The sequence below is a fragment of the Parasteatoda tepidariorum genome, chromosome 2 (assembly GCF_982258835.1).
Source record: "Parasteatoda tepidariorum strain Cologne lab strain chromosome 2, Ptep-v5.0, whole genome shotgun sequence".
Taxonomy (NCBI): domain Eukaryota; kingdom Metazoa; phylum Arthropoda; class Arachnida; order Araneae; family Theridiidae; genus Parasteatoda; species Parasteatoda tepidariorum.
The window spans coordinates 6,358,343-6,373,351 of NC_141756.1; the positions used below are offsets into that span (position 1 = coordinate 6,358,343).

The window sequence follows — 15,009 nt, forward strand, 5'->3', positions numbered from 1 at the left end:
TTTAGAAACTCGATAATTGATTATTTTCTTTTTACAACAAAAGAAAATTACTTCTGTTCAATTTATTTCCCAGCAGATAATTTGAAATTTATATAAATTTTTATAAGATATATATTAGATTAATTGACATCCAGATTATTTTCTTTTTACAATGAAAGAAAATTACTTCTGTTTAATTTCTTTCCTAGCAGATAATTTGAAATTTATATAAATTTTTATAAGATATATATTAGATTAATTGACATCCAGATTATTTTCTTTTTACAATGAAAGAAAATTACTTCTGTTCAATTTATTTCCTAGCAGATAATTTGAAATGTATGTACATTTTTATAAGATATATATTAGATTAATTGACATCCAGATTATTTTCTTTCTACAACGAAAGAAAATTACTTCTGTTCAATTTATTTCCTAGCAGATAATTTGAAATGTATGCAAATTTTTATTAGATATATATTAGATTAATTGACATCCAGATTATTTTCTTTTTACAATGAAAGAAAATTACTTCTGTTCAATTTATTTCCTAGCAGATAATTTGAAATTTATGCAAATTTTTATAAGATATATATTAGATTAATTGACATCCAGATTATTTTCTTTTTACAATGAAAGAAAATTACTTCTGTTCAATTTATTTCCTAGCAGATAATTTGAAATTTATGTAAATTTTTATAAGATATATATTAGATTAATTGACATCCAGATTATTTTCTTTTTACAATGAAAGAAAATTACTTCTGTTCAATTTATTTCCTAGCAGATAATTTGAAATGTATGTACATTTTTATAAGATATATATTAGATTAATTGACATCCAGATTATTTTCTTTCTACAACGAAAGAAAATTACTTCTGCTCAATTTATTTTCTAGCAGATAATTTGAAATTTACATAAAATTTTATAAGATATATATCAGGCAAGAATTTAAAAAAAAATAATATGAAAACTTAGTGGTAATAAAAATAAATTGAAAGAGCACACATGAAAAGTAATCAAGATCCCTATTTTTGAATATAATAGTAAATTTGGTAACTAACAATCCTTTTGCTTAAATTTTGCCTTGCGATCATGGGGTGAAAGTATCAAATTAATATAATATAATAACTATACTAATATAAAATATAATTTAAACTTATAACAAAAGGAATTATATCTATGACGCTATAATAGATTAAAAAGTAAAAAAAAAATATTACTAACAAAGTCTGATTTAAAGAAGGTTATACTACTACATAAAAATAAAACTACTTATATAAATCAGGGTGCGTAGCCAAATCTCTCAACAAAAAATAAGCACTAAAAAATTATTTTTAAGCACTATATACATTACAAAAATGCAAAGTAATTTTCAAAGAATTTACATGGTCATGATAAAATTATTAAAATTACTTTCGGTTCGATATCAGAGGGTGGAAAATGAAGCCTGAAATGGAGAATATCTCGCAAAATGCAGAGTTGCATGTGAGAGTGCAAGAATCGCACCAAACCCAGCTCTGACAACGCACATGCGGACTCGCAAGTATTTCATAAAACATGTAAAATGATTGGTGCTCTTACGCTATGGACCGATGGTAAGCCGAAATAGATAGTGGCTGAATGAATCGTGAAAACGTTGAATAGAACAATGTGAAAAGTAGGCTTTTCCATAATAAGTGGCGAAAATCGACATGGAAAAGAAAAAAAATCTAATTTTCGAAAAGGGAAAACTAAGCATTTTTTAAAAACACCCAATAAAAAATTACTTTTAAGGGCTTTTAAAAAACGAAAATGGAAAATAAGCACCTTTTAAAAAAGCTACGCACCATGTAAATATGAAAGAATTAGCAAAACAAAACCACAGAGACCTTAGTTAAACTCATAAAACTAATAGCTTTGTTAAAATTATAATTAGTTAGTGTATGATCCCTTAAAAAGCCACTTTAAATTGAAAGCCTAACCTCAAACTTCATCAATCCATGAATTTAAAGTTTTATTTAAGAAGTTTTTATATATTTTGAAAACTGCACAATAGAAACTTTTGAGTAAAGTGGTAATTACTTAATCTCAATATCCTCAAAAGTATAAAAAAAAGTTGAAACAATAAAGCAAATAAAAATAAATTCATAAAAAAAAAAAAATCCTGGATCAGAGGAGGAATAGCGCACGCACACACACACAGATATATATATATATATACAAATTGTTTATTAACTACATTTTACATTTTTCTTCTTTTGACAAAGTCATATGGAAAAAAAAAACTCAAGTTATTTGTAATTCCTAAAAAAAATTTGGATCAGTAACAATGTTAAAAAAATATTTGGACCTAAATTTTTTGAATGGATGATTCCAATGCATTGCTACTTTACATTTAAGTTTAAAAAGTAACAATGATAATTTTAACATTATAAAAAGAATAACAATAAAACAATAATTTCAATGCATTTTTACTTTACATTTTATGTTTAAAAAGTAACAATGAAAATTTTAACATTATAAAAAATAACAAAATAATTCCAATGCATTCTTACTTTACATTTTATGTTCAAAAAGTAAAAACGATAATTTTAACATTATAAAAAAATAACAACAAAGCAATTACCTTTGCGAACAACTGGATATAAAATTTTTATTTTAAATTTATACCAATGAACTTTTTTAAAATTTTAATAAAAAAACTAATCTTTCTGTCCTTTTTTTAAAAGAGAAAATCATTGGAATTTGGAATAAAATATAGAAGCAATTGTTGGGATAATAAAGACATTTTTAAACAATCAACAACAATCTACTTCTAAAAAATCTAGGTTCTACAACGATCAAAAATAAAAAATAGGATTTCTCCTAATTGAGTTATACAGTTGAAAAACTATGAAATCACCAATGAAATTCATCAAATTGAAATAGTCATAGTATTTGTTGAAGGAAGACTACATTAAGAAAGAAGACAGTGTATAAAACATAATAAAAATATTATTAAGATAAATTCTTCATTATTTCTTAAATCAAATTATTATAAATATACTTAGATATAAAAACAATATGCAAATAAAAAATTTTAAAAGTTACTTTTACAGATTTAGAAACTGTTAAAGCATGTTCTATGTTTCAAATTAAATTAAAGTAACACTGCAAAGTAAAATTAATGTGTGATAAAAAATTAAACAGGCCTATATTTAACTCTGATAAATAAAATTGATATATATATATACATATATGTGCCCTTTCCTGTACACTGAAAGCCGTAAGCAAGAAGTGAAGTCCCGCCATTCAATGTAAGCTGCAAGCTGATCCCTGTGCGCACAACTAATAAACAATGGGAATTTCCCTAAGACATTAGAGTGCGATTTGGAACTAACCGATAAAGAGAAGTAGTAATAGTTTATAAACATCGCAAAAACGAACTCTAACTCATTTATTTTTTTTGTTATTTATTTGTTTTTTTATTGTCCGTCTTATGCAAATTTCTCTTCAGTATAAGTTTTTGTTAAAGAACAGCGCCTCTTTTTATTTTCAAAGACGACCACTCTTGCCGTCCCCATATACACTGGTTATCATAAATTAAGGAAAATTCACAAAAATCGCGATAACTCAAGAAATTACACATGGAATTTTATGAAACTTACCCACAATATACAACACATAGTAAGGTATTAAACAACATAAAAAGAAATTATCAGACATTAATAGTAGTATAGAAATTAGCACATGTATAAAATAAACAAATTGGAAGTATCGGTTTGCAATAGAAAAAGTACCTTTAATATGGAATATGATTGCCTCTAGAAGCAATACAGCACAAACAGCGATGTGTGATGCTTTCAATTATGCGGTCTATCAGTTCAATAGGAAGTGAGAGCCATTGCTCTTGTAAAGCAGTTGCAAGCGTGGCAAGGGTCTGAGGGGGCGGATTGATGGCAGATACACGCCTCCCTAGAGCATCCCAAACGTGCTCGATAGGATTCAAGTCCGGGGATCGAGCTGGCCACTCCATGCGAGTAATTGTTTCCTGTTGAAGATAATCATCAACAATGCGAGCTCTGTGTGGTCTTGCATTATCGTCCTGTAACAGGAAGCAATCACCAATTGCCCCGGCATATGGGCGCACATAAGCATCAAGGATGTTGTCTCGATAAACCTGAGCATTCACGGTTCCCCTTGGAAAGACATGGAGGTATGTGCGCCCTCCTAAGGATATGCCTCCCCAAACACAGACACTGCCTCTTCCGTATGCATCTCTTTCACGGATGTTTGATGGATGATAACGGGTCCCAGGTTCTCTCCATATCAAATAACGTCTACTGTCACTTTCTAGACTAAACCTGGACTCATCCGTAAAGAGAACAGGCCTCCATTGATCTGACGTCCAGTGGACATGTTGTCGGGCCCACTGCAAACGGTCTCTCCTATGGCGTGATGTGAGCGGCACGCAAATGGCTGGTCGTCTCGCATACAGACCACCTTCGTGGAGCCTTCTGCGCACAGTTGACGTTGACACCAACCTTCCGGTGGCTGCAGCAAGAGAGGATCTAAGATGTGTCGGAGTAGCGGTTCTATTCCTGCGTGCACTTAATGTCAAATATCGGTCATCGGCACTGGTCGTAACAGTTGGCCGTCCTTGACTGAACCTCCTAGATGCCGAATCTGTGGTTTGAAATTGCCTCCAAAGTCTATGAACCACAGATGGACTCACATTTAGCCATCTGGCCACTTCTGATTGACTCTGCCCTGCCTCTAGTCTCCCGATGGCTCTCCATCGTAGTTCTTCAGGCAAATGATGCCTAGAGGTCATTATTACGAATTGGCTATCTCAGATTTTCAATGTCGCAATCACAGTAAAATTTGTGTGCTTTCTCTCAAACTTGGACTTTTATGCTCCAGGCAGATGACGTAAGCCGAGTGCAGCGCCACTAATTTGCATATTGCAATTTTACTCAGCTACTCTTAGTGGACAACATATGCAAATTTTGCACGGTTTGGCTTACTTTTGAAAGAGTTATCGCTATTTTTGTGATTTTTCCTTAATTTATGATAACCAGTGTATATACATACACACACACACATATATATATATATATATATAAAGCTGTTTCAAACATTAATAGCTGCTATATAAATTTTTAAGCAACTTTTTAAAATTACAAATTCATAAGTTTCTGGAAAAAACTTAAATTGTGAAATCTGAATATTTTTTAAAATTAATTTTGAATGTAATCTAGCTAATTTTATGTACCAGAAATAAAATTTTTTTTTATTACAAGAATAAAATAATAATAAAAATTACCGTTGTTAAGAAACTATACAAAGGTGGTCGTGTTTCTGTATATTTAACAGTGATAGGTGTCAAATCGTAGCGAAACCATATGGCAGGCATAATTCTACCAGAATGGCTGAAAGTGACAGAACTCTGGAAAAAAAATTAATAATAGTGAATTATAATAAAAATTATAAACACATGGAAACAGTAACATATTTATTTTTCCAACTATTATAGAGCAAAGAAGATATTTCCAACTGAACTCTCATTAAATTTAGCTGTTACAATTATACTAATTGCACTACAAGTGAATTAATTAGTCACTAGATTGGCAGGTATAATAGCAGTTTTGTACATCTTACATACATCTCAAAGTAAAAAAAAAAATTAATACTGTACTTTTACTTACCTTGAGTTTTCTTGATAAAAATTAGTTTCATATAATTACAGCACACATTTATTTTTATTACTAGTAAAAATTTTTTTTACTTTTGCCAAAGTACACAGCTACGGGGAAAAAAATAGGATATTTTGCTACTACACAGTGGGCCAGATGCATCATTTTTAACAACAGCAATTAACAACAGCACAAGACATGTGGCCACTTTTTAAATAATTGAAAAGTTTTCTTGTTTAAACAAACTGTTAATTTTAATAAATACTTTTGTAAAATTTCAATAAAAAATGCAAGTTTTTAATAAATGCCTTTTATTAGTTAAATAAATTATTCTGCTAAATTTTTAAAGTAATCTAAATTGCCCATTCTAATGAAAAACAGAAAAAGCACATCTCATACATTCAGCATAAATTGTTAAATTTTCACAATTTATCCTACACCAAGTGATAAAGATAAATGATATACTAATTAGATTGGTATCAAAAGTATTTAAACATGTGACCAGAATATTTTATATAATCCCGGAAATTTTAAAATAGGATTTTTTAAAGTCATAATTATATTCTGCTGATGGCAGAAATCTAAGTACTTACACAAATATATCATAAAATTTTAAATTAATTTCTAGTTGCGATAACTTCTAGTTGCTTTCTTGCACTACAGACCAGTTTTTGTATTGTTTAAAAGCGAAGCATTGTTAGTAGGAAATTTTATGTCAAATTTGTACATCTACATTAACACTTGAAAGGGCAAAAAAAAAAAAAGAAAAAAAAATTAAAACATTGAAATTGCAGAGAAATTAGTTCTTTCCATTCAAAATATTCAACTTAAAAAAATTTAAAAACATCTTACATCATTAAAAAAAAATATCACACCATATTTAAAAGTAGCAAGCACAGATTTTCTTAATTTTTAAATCAGCTTATTTTATTTATTTTTTAATTTAATCTACAAATACATTGAATTTTGCAAGGAAACAAAAAGCGAGACAGAAATTGTGGGGTAAAAAAGGAGATAAGAAACAACTTTTTAAAAAATTATATAAAATTTAAAAACTAAAAATGTTCATCTCAGTTAAAGAAAATTATCTTTTTAACCAACATGTTTGCAGTTTTTTTATCATTTTTACTAAACATTAGTTCATTTTAAATAAGGGAAGGGGGAACATGGAAAACTATTAATGCAAAAAATTATTTTTGTATATTTTGTAATAGCGTCTAGCAGCTCACTATTTTTTCTTCTTTCATGGCTACATTAAAATTTTATGGGCATTTTTACCTTCCTTTGTTTAAACTAGCTAATAATTTATTCATTTGTTTCGTAGTTACAGTTCATTATGTCATACATTCAATAGTTCATTATGAGCAATGCTTTCTTTTTTATTTAAAAATAAATTAAAAAAAGTAAATAATTTATGAAGAAGAAATTTACATATGGGCAGAAACAACAATTTTATGCAAGAGCTAGAAAGAAAAACTTACCGGATCATTAGTTACAGTGAAAGTATATATTCTCTGTTGCAAAAGCAATAACAAAAAAAAATGACTGTAGAATCTGATTCAAATTATTTTTAATAAATAGAAATAGCAAAAATAAGTGAAATACAGTAAATATTATCAACAAGGTGGTCGTATTTAAAACAAGTAATTTAATATTTCAATTCATTTTATAAATTTTTTTTCAACAAATCCTCATATTTCATTTCATTTTATTTATTTTTTAACATATCCTTTTTTTTAATTAGCGTTCATGTTTCTTGGATTCAGAATTTTTCTTTATGGGAAATGTGAGATTGAAAAGAAATTTAGAAATAGATTTGTTTAAAAAAATACAACTTTCTTTTTTAAAACTCTATTTTATAGTCATTCTCTAAAACATAAAAATTTAATTATTAGGAGAGGTAAGGATACATAGACTTATTAGAATATTATTTAAGATTATAGTTGTACATAAGGATAGATATATATAAGATTAAAGGCAGTTCATTAGGATGCACATAGAATATTGTTAGATATTCAGCTGGGCTTATAAATTCTTTTTACAGATGGATAAAATTTCTCATGGATTTAAATAAATTCATGTTGAAGTTTTTATTTACCTGACCTAGATGAAAAATTGAGTGCAATGTTAAAAATATATATTCATTTTTTAAAATATGTTGATATTGTTTTAGACTAATTACTTGTAATATGCTTATATAAATCTTCATGCAGATAGAATATTAAAGTTTACGGTTTGCGTTGCAATCAATATTGGTGTGTTTAAGCAACAGAAATATTCTATGGTTGATTGAGCACTGACTCATTATGTCATTGTGTTGTTTGCCTTGTTAGTTTCAAAATATGTCTTTCATAACCACAATAATGACTCAATTACATAAATTTTTTTTTACAATTTATTTAGCTACAAATAATTAAATCACAATAAAAATTTAAAAGTAAATTTCCTCTCATGTTTAAAATACTTATTTACTAATGTATAGGGAAACAACAAGCATTGGTTACAGCAGGGCAAAAATTTTTTTGACAACAATCATTGAACTTTTTGCTCAAATTGTGAAAACATAATTATTTAAAAAAGCATTTACCTTATAGGCATATGTGTATTGATAAGTTTCAACTTTAAGGCCATTCAAACTTTCGTAAATGGTGGGTACAATTTTCATCACATAGTCATGAGATTCAATGTCTGAAAAGTCAAATAAATAAAGCTAAAAAATACTTTGCAGTTCTTTCAATAAGATGTTGTACAAATAAGTTAACACTTAACAATTAACATTTCTACAACGTATATTTAAATATCTGACATTAATTTTACAATTGAATGCATATGTATATTTTTAATTCAATGCAATAACCTGTAATGTAAAACTTTTAGAGCTCATTTTAAGAAAAGTAAGTAAATACAAATTAAAATTAATATGTTAAGATATAAGTTTAATTAAATGACGAACCACAAAATAAATACTAAAATATTTCATTCTATCAGTTCTATAAAATAATTTCATTCTATTATTATTAAATATTTACTACAATTTAAACAAATTATTTTTAAGGAAATGACATTGTATTGAAGTATAGCATTATCTTCACATTGCCATAAATCATGCCAAAAATATCTGCTATAATTAATAATTAAATATTTTTCTACCACAGAAAAAACAAAAACTATAAGAAATATCTAGATGTATTAAATATAAAAAATATTTACCAGCAAATAAAGTACTTCCGTCATCTATGAACAAAAGCAATCATTTAAAAAAAAGCAATCTATGTGTTGACAGTAATATTTACAATTTAAGTAAATATTACATATAAATAGTAAATATCACATTAAGTAAATATATAAATATTATCTTTGTTAAATTTGGTTTATTTTCTAAATCCTAAATATAAGAGAGAGTAAAATCTAATCTAAATCTAAGATAGAGGCACATGAATAGACCAGTGAAAATTTTTATGGATTTATTTAATCTCTAATATACTGGTACGATGTACCAGTGACTAAATTTTTTAAACTTCCACTTTCAAGGAGTGTTCTGTTTTTACATGCCAATGGATTATTTTTAATATCAGAGGATAAAAGATTGGATATAGCGTAAAAAAGAAAGATGGTTTGTTTTAACCATACGTGGTGTAGTTTGATTTTTATGTTATTGCTTAAAAAAAATCATCTAATTTTTTAAAACTATTAAGTCTGTATATTGAAAAACTTTTTACTGAGCATGCGATTTAGGAACAAAGCTACTTAAAGCTAGAATTAATTTTGTATCAAGGTGTATTTTAGTCAATTGTTTCTAATCTATAATTTATTTCTTGCAACAATTTTAACTGATCATCACTAAATATTCTTGATAGGAGACAAAGCAGAGGTAAGAGAAGACAATGTAGAAAAGGAACCAGAATTCATTGAAATAGATCCGAGTAACTAGAAAACAAAATCTTAATCTGATGTACTAGAAAATTTTTGCGACATCTCAGATTTTGCTCTAAAATATGACTAAGAACTGTATTATAAAACTTTGACATTATCAGCGATCTGAGTAATCTTGCTGGTAATTATGCATTTTTTTAAATTTCTTTGAATAACCAATTAGTTTATAGCTTTGAATAGTGACAAACTCTTAACACTGGTAACAAGTCACAGGTTTTAGTCTCTCTCTCTCTATATATATATATAAATAAATTCTTAGCTTATGACACATAAAAGCACAAAGTGATTGTAGAGCTGGGTATAAATTTAAACCGCATACAAAATAACAGGAATAAAAATGATAAAAAAAAGTGTCCCAAGCATAAGTTTTCTAATTTTGAAGCATGTTTGTAATAAAATAATGCATATGCGAAAAAAAATGTTAAATGTTAGTAAAAACAGGCTAAAAATGTTAGTAAAAAGGGGGTGCTACACCAAGGCTAAAGAGAATAGAAGGGCTAGTTCACTCCGCTCTTAGAGCTGAAGCTACGATTTCCCTCCTCATGACGTCACTGTATCCACAGATCTCGGAAGATCGCACGCTAAGATATTATGATAACTTTGTATCTTTCTCTTTGTAAAAATAAGTTAGACTTTTTCTGGTTATTAGCTTTCAAACTTTACGTAATTAACACATTATTTCCATTCATAAACATAGTTTAAAAAAACTTTCTTGGCCATTATATTAAAAAAAATACCATTTAAACCTATAAATTTTCTTACTAGTTGGCGAAAATGACACTATAAATACTTAATTTTAAAAAGTTCAGTTTTAACTTTAATTATCAAGAAAAATGAAAGCATATATCGACACTTTTTTATCTACACATTCTTTCATAACAATAAGTTGAGTTAAATTTAGAATCTCTGATTTTAAAATATGCCGTTAATAGCAATTTGTTCATACTTAATCATTAAGAAACATCAACCTTAAACGCTAATTACTGAAACAAAATAATAATTTAGGTTTATAATGACATCAGAAATTTTACAATTGTTTATAGATATTTAAATTTAAGATGGTATAATTTATAGATATTTAAATTCAAGAGAATATAATTTTTGAAAGAATCATAAAGATTTAAAATAACTATAACATTAAAAAAATAAGTTACGAAATTAGGAGAATTTCAACTGTACACCATATATTTTATTTATACTTTTTACTTACGTTTTAATTTTCTTTGACTTTATCCATTTTTTAATTTTTTTCACATGCCTTTCTTTTTGAAGTAACGAATTTAGATAACGAATTTTTATAAAAGTTCTTAACGATAGAAAAAAATGTATTGCTGTTTTATATTAACTGTGTCATTTCGGAATCCATTCTTTACATAGTTGTTCATTTACTTTAGGGAACACGAGGAAAATTATATTTTTTCCTTTCGTTTTTCTATCAGAATTTTTGCAAGTTGCAATCGCACAAACTGACATTTCGTTAATAGTTTTGAAATTTTGTAAATTCACGGCAAAAACTGAGGAAAGTCATTATAGAAAATAACAAATGTCTTAGAATATGTCACAAAAGAAATGCTCCAATATTAGTTAGAGCTAGTAAGGCCGAAAGCTCTGTTCTTGAAGTAAAAGTGCGAGCTTTGCGCCAAAGTGACGTCACTAGAGAAAATAGGAGGATTGGCGCGGCGAGAGTTTCTTCAAAGGAGTGAACCAGCCCTTCTATTTCTCTTTAGCCCTGGTGCTAGACACCATATAGTTATTGTTGGGCAATTTGTGTAACGTCCCATTTTGGCGATCAGAATGTTCCACCAAATCTTGCAAATGAAAGCCATAGGATCATCCTATTTTTATTTTAAGTCTGATGTTCAGGTCAACAAGCCCACAACCACCCACTTTTGAAGGAGGAAACTGAGCACAGTATCAACTAAATTTCATCAAAAATTTTCACAAAAGGGTCTAAATGCGCCAGGAAAACCAAGGAGGTCATTTATCCGACATGCTGTTTAATCCATAACACTATACAATATAATGAATAAATCAATAAAAAACACAACTTTTAATTAAAAACCAATCTTTTTTTTATCGATATTACTTGACACATAACATCTTGCATAATGTGAGAAAAACAATAAAAAAAAATTATATGGCTATAAAAATGGCAAATAGCACATTTATGCATAGTTGAAGTGCATCATAAGGACAGGTTAAGAGAATTCGATCACGTAAAATTGATATAATTAATGTTCCCAAAAAATGATTCAGAAACAAAACAGTGTATAGAAATTGTATTTTTTAAACAAAAAAAAAAAAAAAAAAAAAAAAAAAAAAAAAAAAAAAAAAAAAATCAACATTTTCATTTCATTTCAATCATTAAATGATAATTTAAACTCATTTGTCCTTTCAAACTAACAAAACGTTTTTACCTCTAGCACCGCTTCGGTCAATTTCTTTCAATGGATTAAAACTGCCTTTTATTTTTCCAGCCTACATACAACAGAAAATAAAAATGCAATTAAAATCTAATAATAAATAAAAAAAATATTAAACATAAAAAAATATTACTAAATAAAATAATGCTTGTGCTTTGCTGCATGCTTTTTTTCAAATGGGATTGATTTAATTAAGTATACATTTGAATGTATTGGAGAAACTAATCATAGGACAGCCAAGTACAAAATTTAACATTAATAGAGCGATTTACCATATATTTTATAAATATATTATATTTCATAGATATTTTTCGGATTACTATTTATGAAACAAATATTTAATTTTATGCATTAATAAATTGAAATATTTGTGCTTTAGGGGACATTGTAAAAATATATCACTAGGCAAAGACACAACTTTAAGTGAGATAATGATATTTTACATGAAGATGTATTTTAAAATCGAAAATCTCTGAATAAATTCTTATATTATAATGAAAAAAAATTAAAACTAATAAAAATTGATAGCTTGGTGATAGAAAGTTGATTAAATTTTTTGTTTCTAAATGCTAACAAAAAAAAATATGAAAATATGTTGAAAATCTTAAAATTATTCTAATAAAGCAAATAAATGCATTGCGTAGAAATATAGGTAATAATATTAATAATATAGGTAATTGGTAATAAGATAGGTAATTGCAGTAATAATATATGTAACTTTCTTTATTCTAATTTAACTTCAATTTAACAAACTAAATAGCTTATTTTTTATATGTTAGAATATTTCAGACTGTGTTTTTTGTGAACATCATTATCAGAATTAAATAAGCAATTAATGTGCTATCATACCTTTTATAATAAAGATAATAAAAGGAAAAAAAGTTTTTATATAATACATACCAATGTTAAAATAAATGAATAATTTATAAAAAATTCAGTTCAAAAGAAACTTCACATAACATATAAAGACTTAATGAGATTTATAATATTATAAAGTTCAAGTTATGAATTACAAAAAATTAACTTTTTTTAAATTAATTTTTAAACAAGCTGTGTTTTAACAAAAGTATACTGGACTTCAATAAACTTAGGATTTCATATTAATAAATTGCAAAAAAAGTTATACAAATTTAAAAATAGACAAACAAACAGCGAGACCAGAGGTGACAATTTAACAAACCAGAGTTGAGTTTATCGATGGAAGTTGCTTGAATAATTTTTAAATAAAATTTGAAAAGAAACAAAATATTTTTATACTAATTAATATAATTTTAATACTAATGAATTAAAATTGTTATAAAAATTTAATACCAATAAATTTTGCATATATTAACTTTCTTCCTTTTTTCCACCAATGTTTAAAAAGAATGAATTAAATTTTGAAAATATAAAGATCAAAATGATAAAAAATTTATAATAATTGAATTTTGTAAAAGAAAAAAAGAGCTATGATATAATTTTAATAACAGCTATGTTTTTTTAAGCAATTACAAATGTTTTAAAACAGATATTTTGTCATTGCAGTAAATATTCTGAAATTAACAAAGTTAGACCACTTTAACTCAAAGAGTAAACAAAGATTAAAACATAGTAGTTTTAGCAAATTTATTTGCATTAACAAAATTACTTTTAAAAATTTGCATTTCAATTAAAAATATGGTTTTCTCAATCTTCATTATGAGGTTGGTTCACATTATAGCTTTATATAGATATTAATATGGAAATGATAAAAATCTATTTAACAGAAAATACAAGTAAGCATTTTGCAAGTAATTAATTTATTGTATACAATTACAGCAGATAGGAGGAAAAAAATAAAGTAAAAATTAAAATTTACCACTTTGGTGCCAAAACTACACTCATGTATGATATGACGCATATCAATAGCATCAGGTTGAGACGATGCTGAGTGGGTAGATACATGAAAATTTCCTGGAACCTAAAAAACAAATTTAATTCTTAGTTATTAAAAAAGAAATATGACACATGACAGTCAAGGAAGTACATTTTTTTTTAGCAGTGTGCGACAAATTTTTCAAAGAAGCAAAAAGAGCCCTTAGCCAAATTTATTTCAGTTTTACAATTGACATTAAACCTTAATAACTTTTCCTTACTTTAAAGCTGGATTATAAAGGAGTTTTTGAAACAATGATTTTTTTGAACCTCATTAATTAGTTGAATCTTAGATTAACTTTAGAGATTGCCCTTCTACAGCAGTACAAGAGGTAACTAATAAATTACAATTTAATTAATAGAGTTTTTATTTACAGAAGGAACTGTTGTTACTTTAGAAGTTTATTTATAAAGCATAATATTAATTGTATGTTTTATCATCATGAAATTAATATTAAGATACACATTGAAAACTTGGAGAATTCGTGAACATTCGAACATTTAAAACTTGGAAGTTAGCATTAATCTCACCAAGCCTGTCTCTGTTCTGTAAGAACAACAAAAAATTGAAAATTGTTTGAACATACATATCTATATGTATGTTATCCTGTATATAATTAATCATTAAAGTACAGAAACAATTGCATTCTAAATATATAAATTAAAACAAACTTTTAAATTTTACACAATTTGCAATCTGTTGCACCTAATTTGGAATTTGAAATGTTTTAATACTTGGCTTTATTTTAAAAGAAAAGTTTTCAATTGATAACTAAAAATCAATTCGAAAAAGAAAAAAAAATGTTCTTCATCGAATCCTTCTCTCAAAATATAGTTCTTACTTTATATATTATAACTAAAAGCAATGCATGTATTGAATAAGGAATTATTTTATAGTAATAGCTTTCATATAGCAAAAATTATAAAAGCTAAATTAAACATCGTTTTTAGGAAAAATAAAAATTGAATACAGATTACAAGTAGCTTAAAAACACACTAATACAGCTGACTGTAAGGTTTTACAGACATTTTACCAAATTAATATTCTTTAAAAAAAACTTTAAAGAATGAGAGACACATATCAGACCAAGTGTTCTCAAACTTTTGATATCTGTATTTTTTT

At 26.6% G+C, this 15,009-nt stretch overlaps 1 protein-coding gene across 9 annotated transcripts in view; it reads right to left on the reverse strand.

Moving 5' to 3' along the window:
• LOC107442223 (endoplasmic reticulum-Golgi intermediate compartment protein 1) overlaps positions 1 to 15,009 on the reverse strand; it is an 86,426-nt gene that overhangs the window by 2,676 nt on the left and 68,741 nt on the right. For 3 of the 9 annotated variants that reach the window (XM_071177081.2, XM_071177080.2, XM_071177079.2), the window contains exons 5-10: positions 13,831 to 13,932; positions 11,988 to 12,048; positions 8,848 to 8,871; positions 8,225 to 8,325; positions 7,119 to 7,151; positions 5,268 to 5,390 (exon numbers count right to left, since the gene is read on the reverse strand). In XM_071177081.2, coding sequence (XP_071033182.1) covers positions 5,268 to 5,390; positions 7,119 to 7,151; positions 8,225 to 8,325; positions 8,848 to 8,871; positions 11,988 to 12,048; positions 13,831 to 13,932 — 444 coding nt within the window. The remainder of the gene's footprint in view (positions 1 to 5,267; positions 5,391 to 7,118; positions 7,152 to 8,224; positions 8,326 to 8,847; positions 8,872 to 11,987; positions 12,049 to 13,830; positions 13,933 to 15,009) is intronic. The other 6 variants (XM_071177083.2, XM_071177082.2, XM_016055725.5 and 3 more) reach the window with 3 other exon arrangements.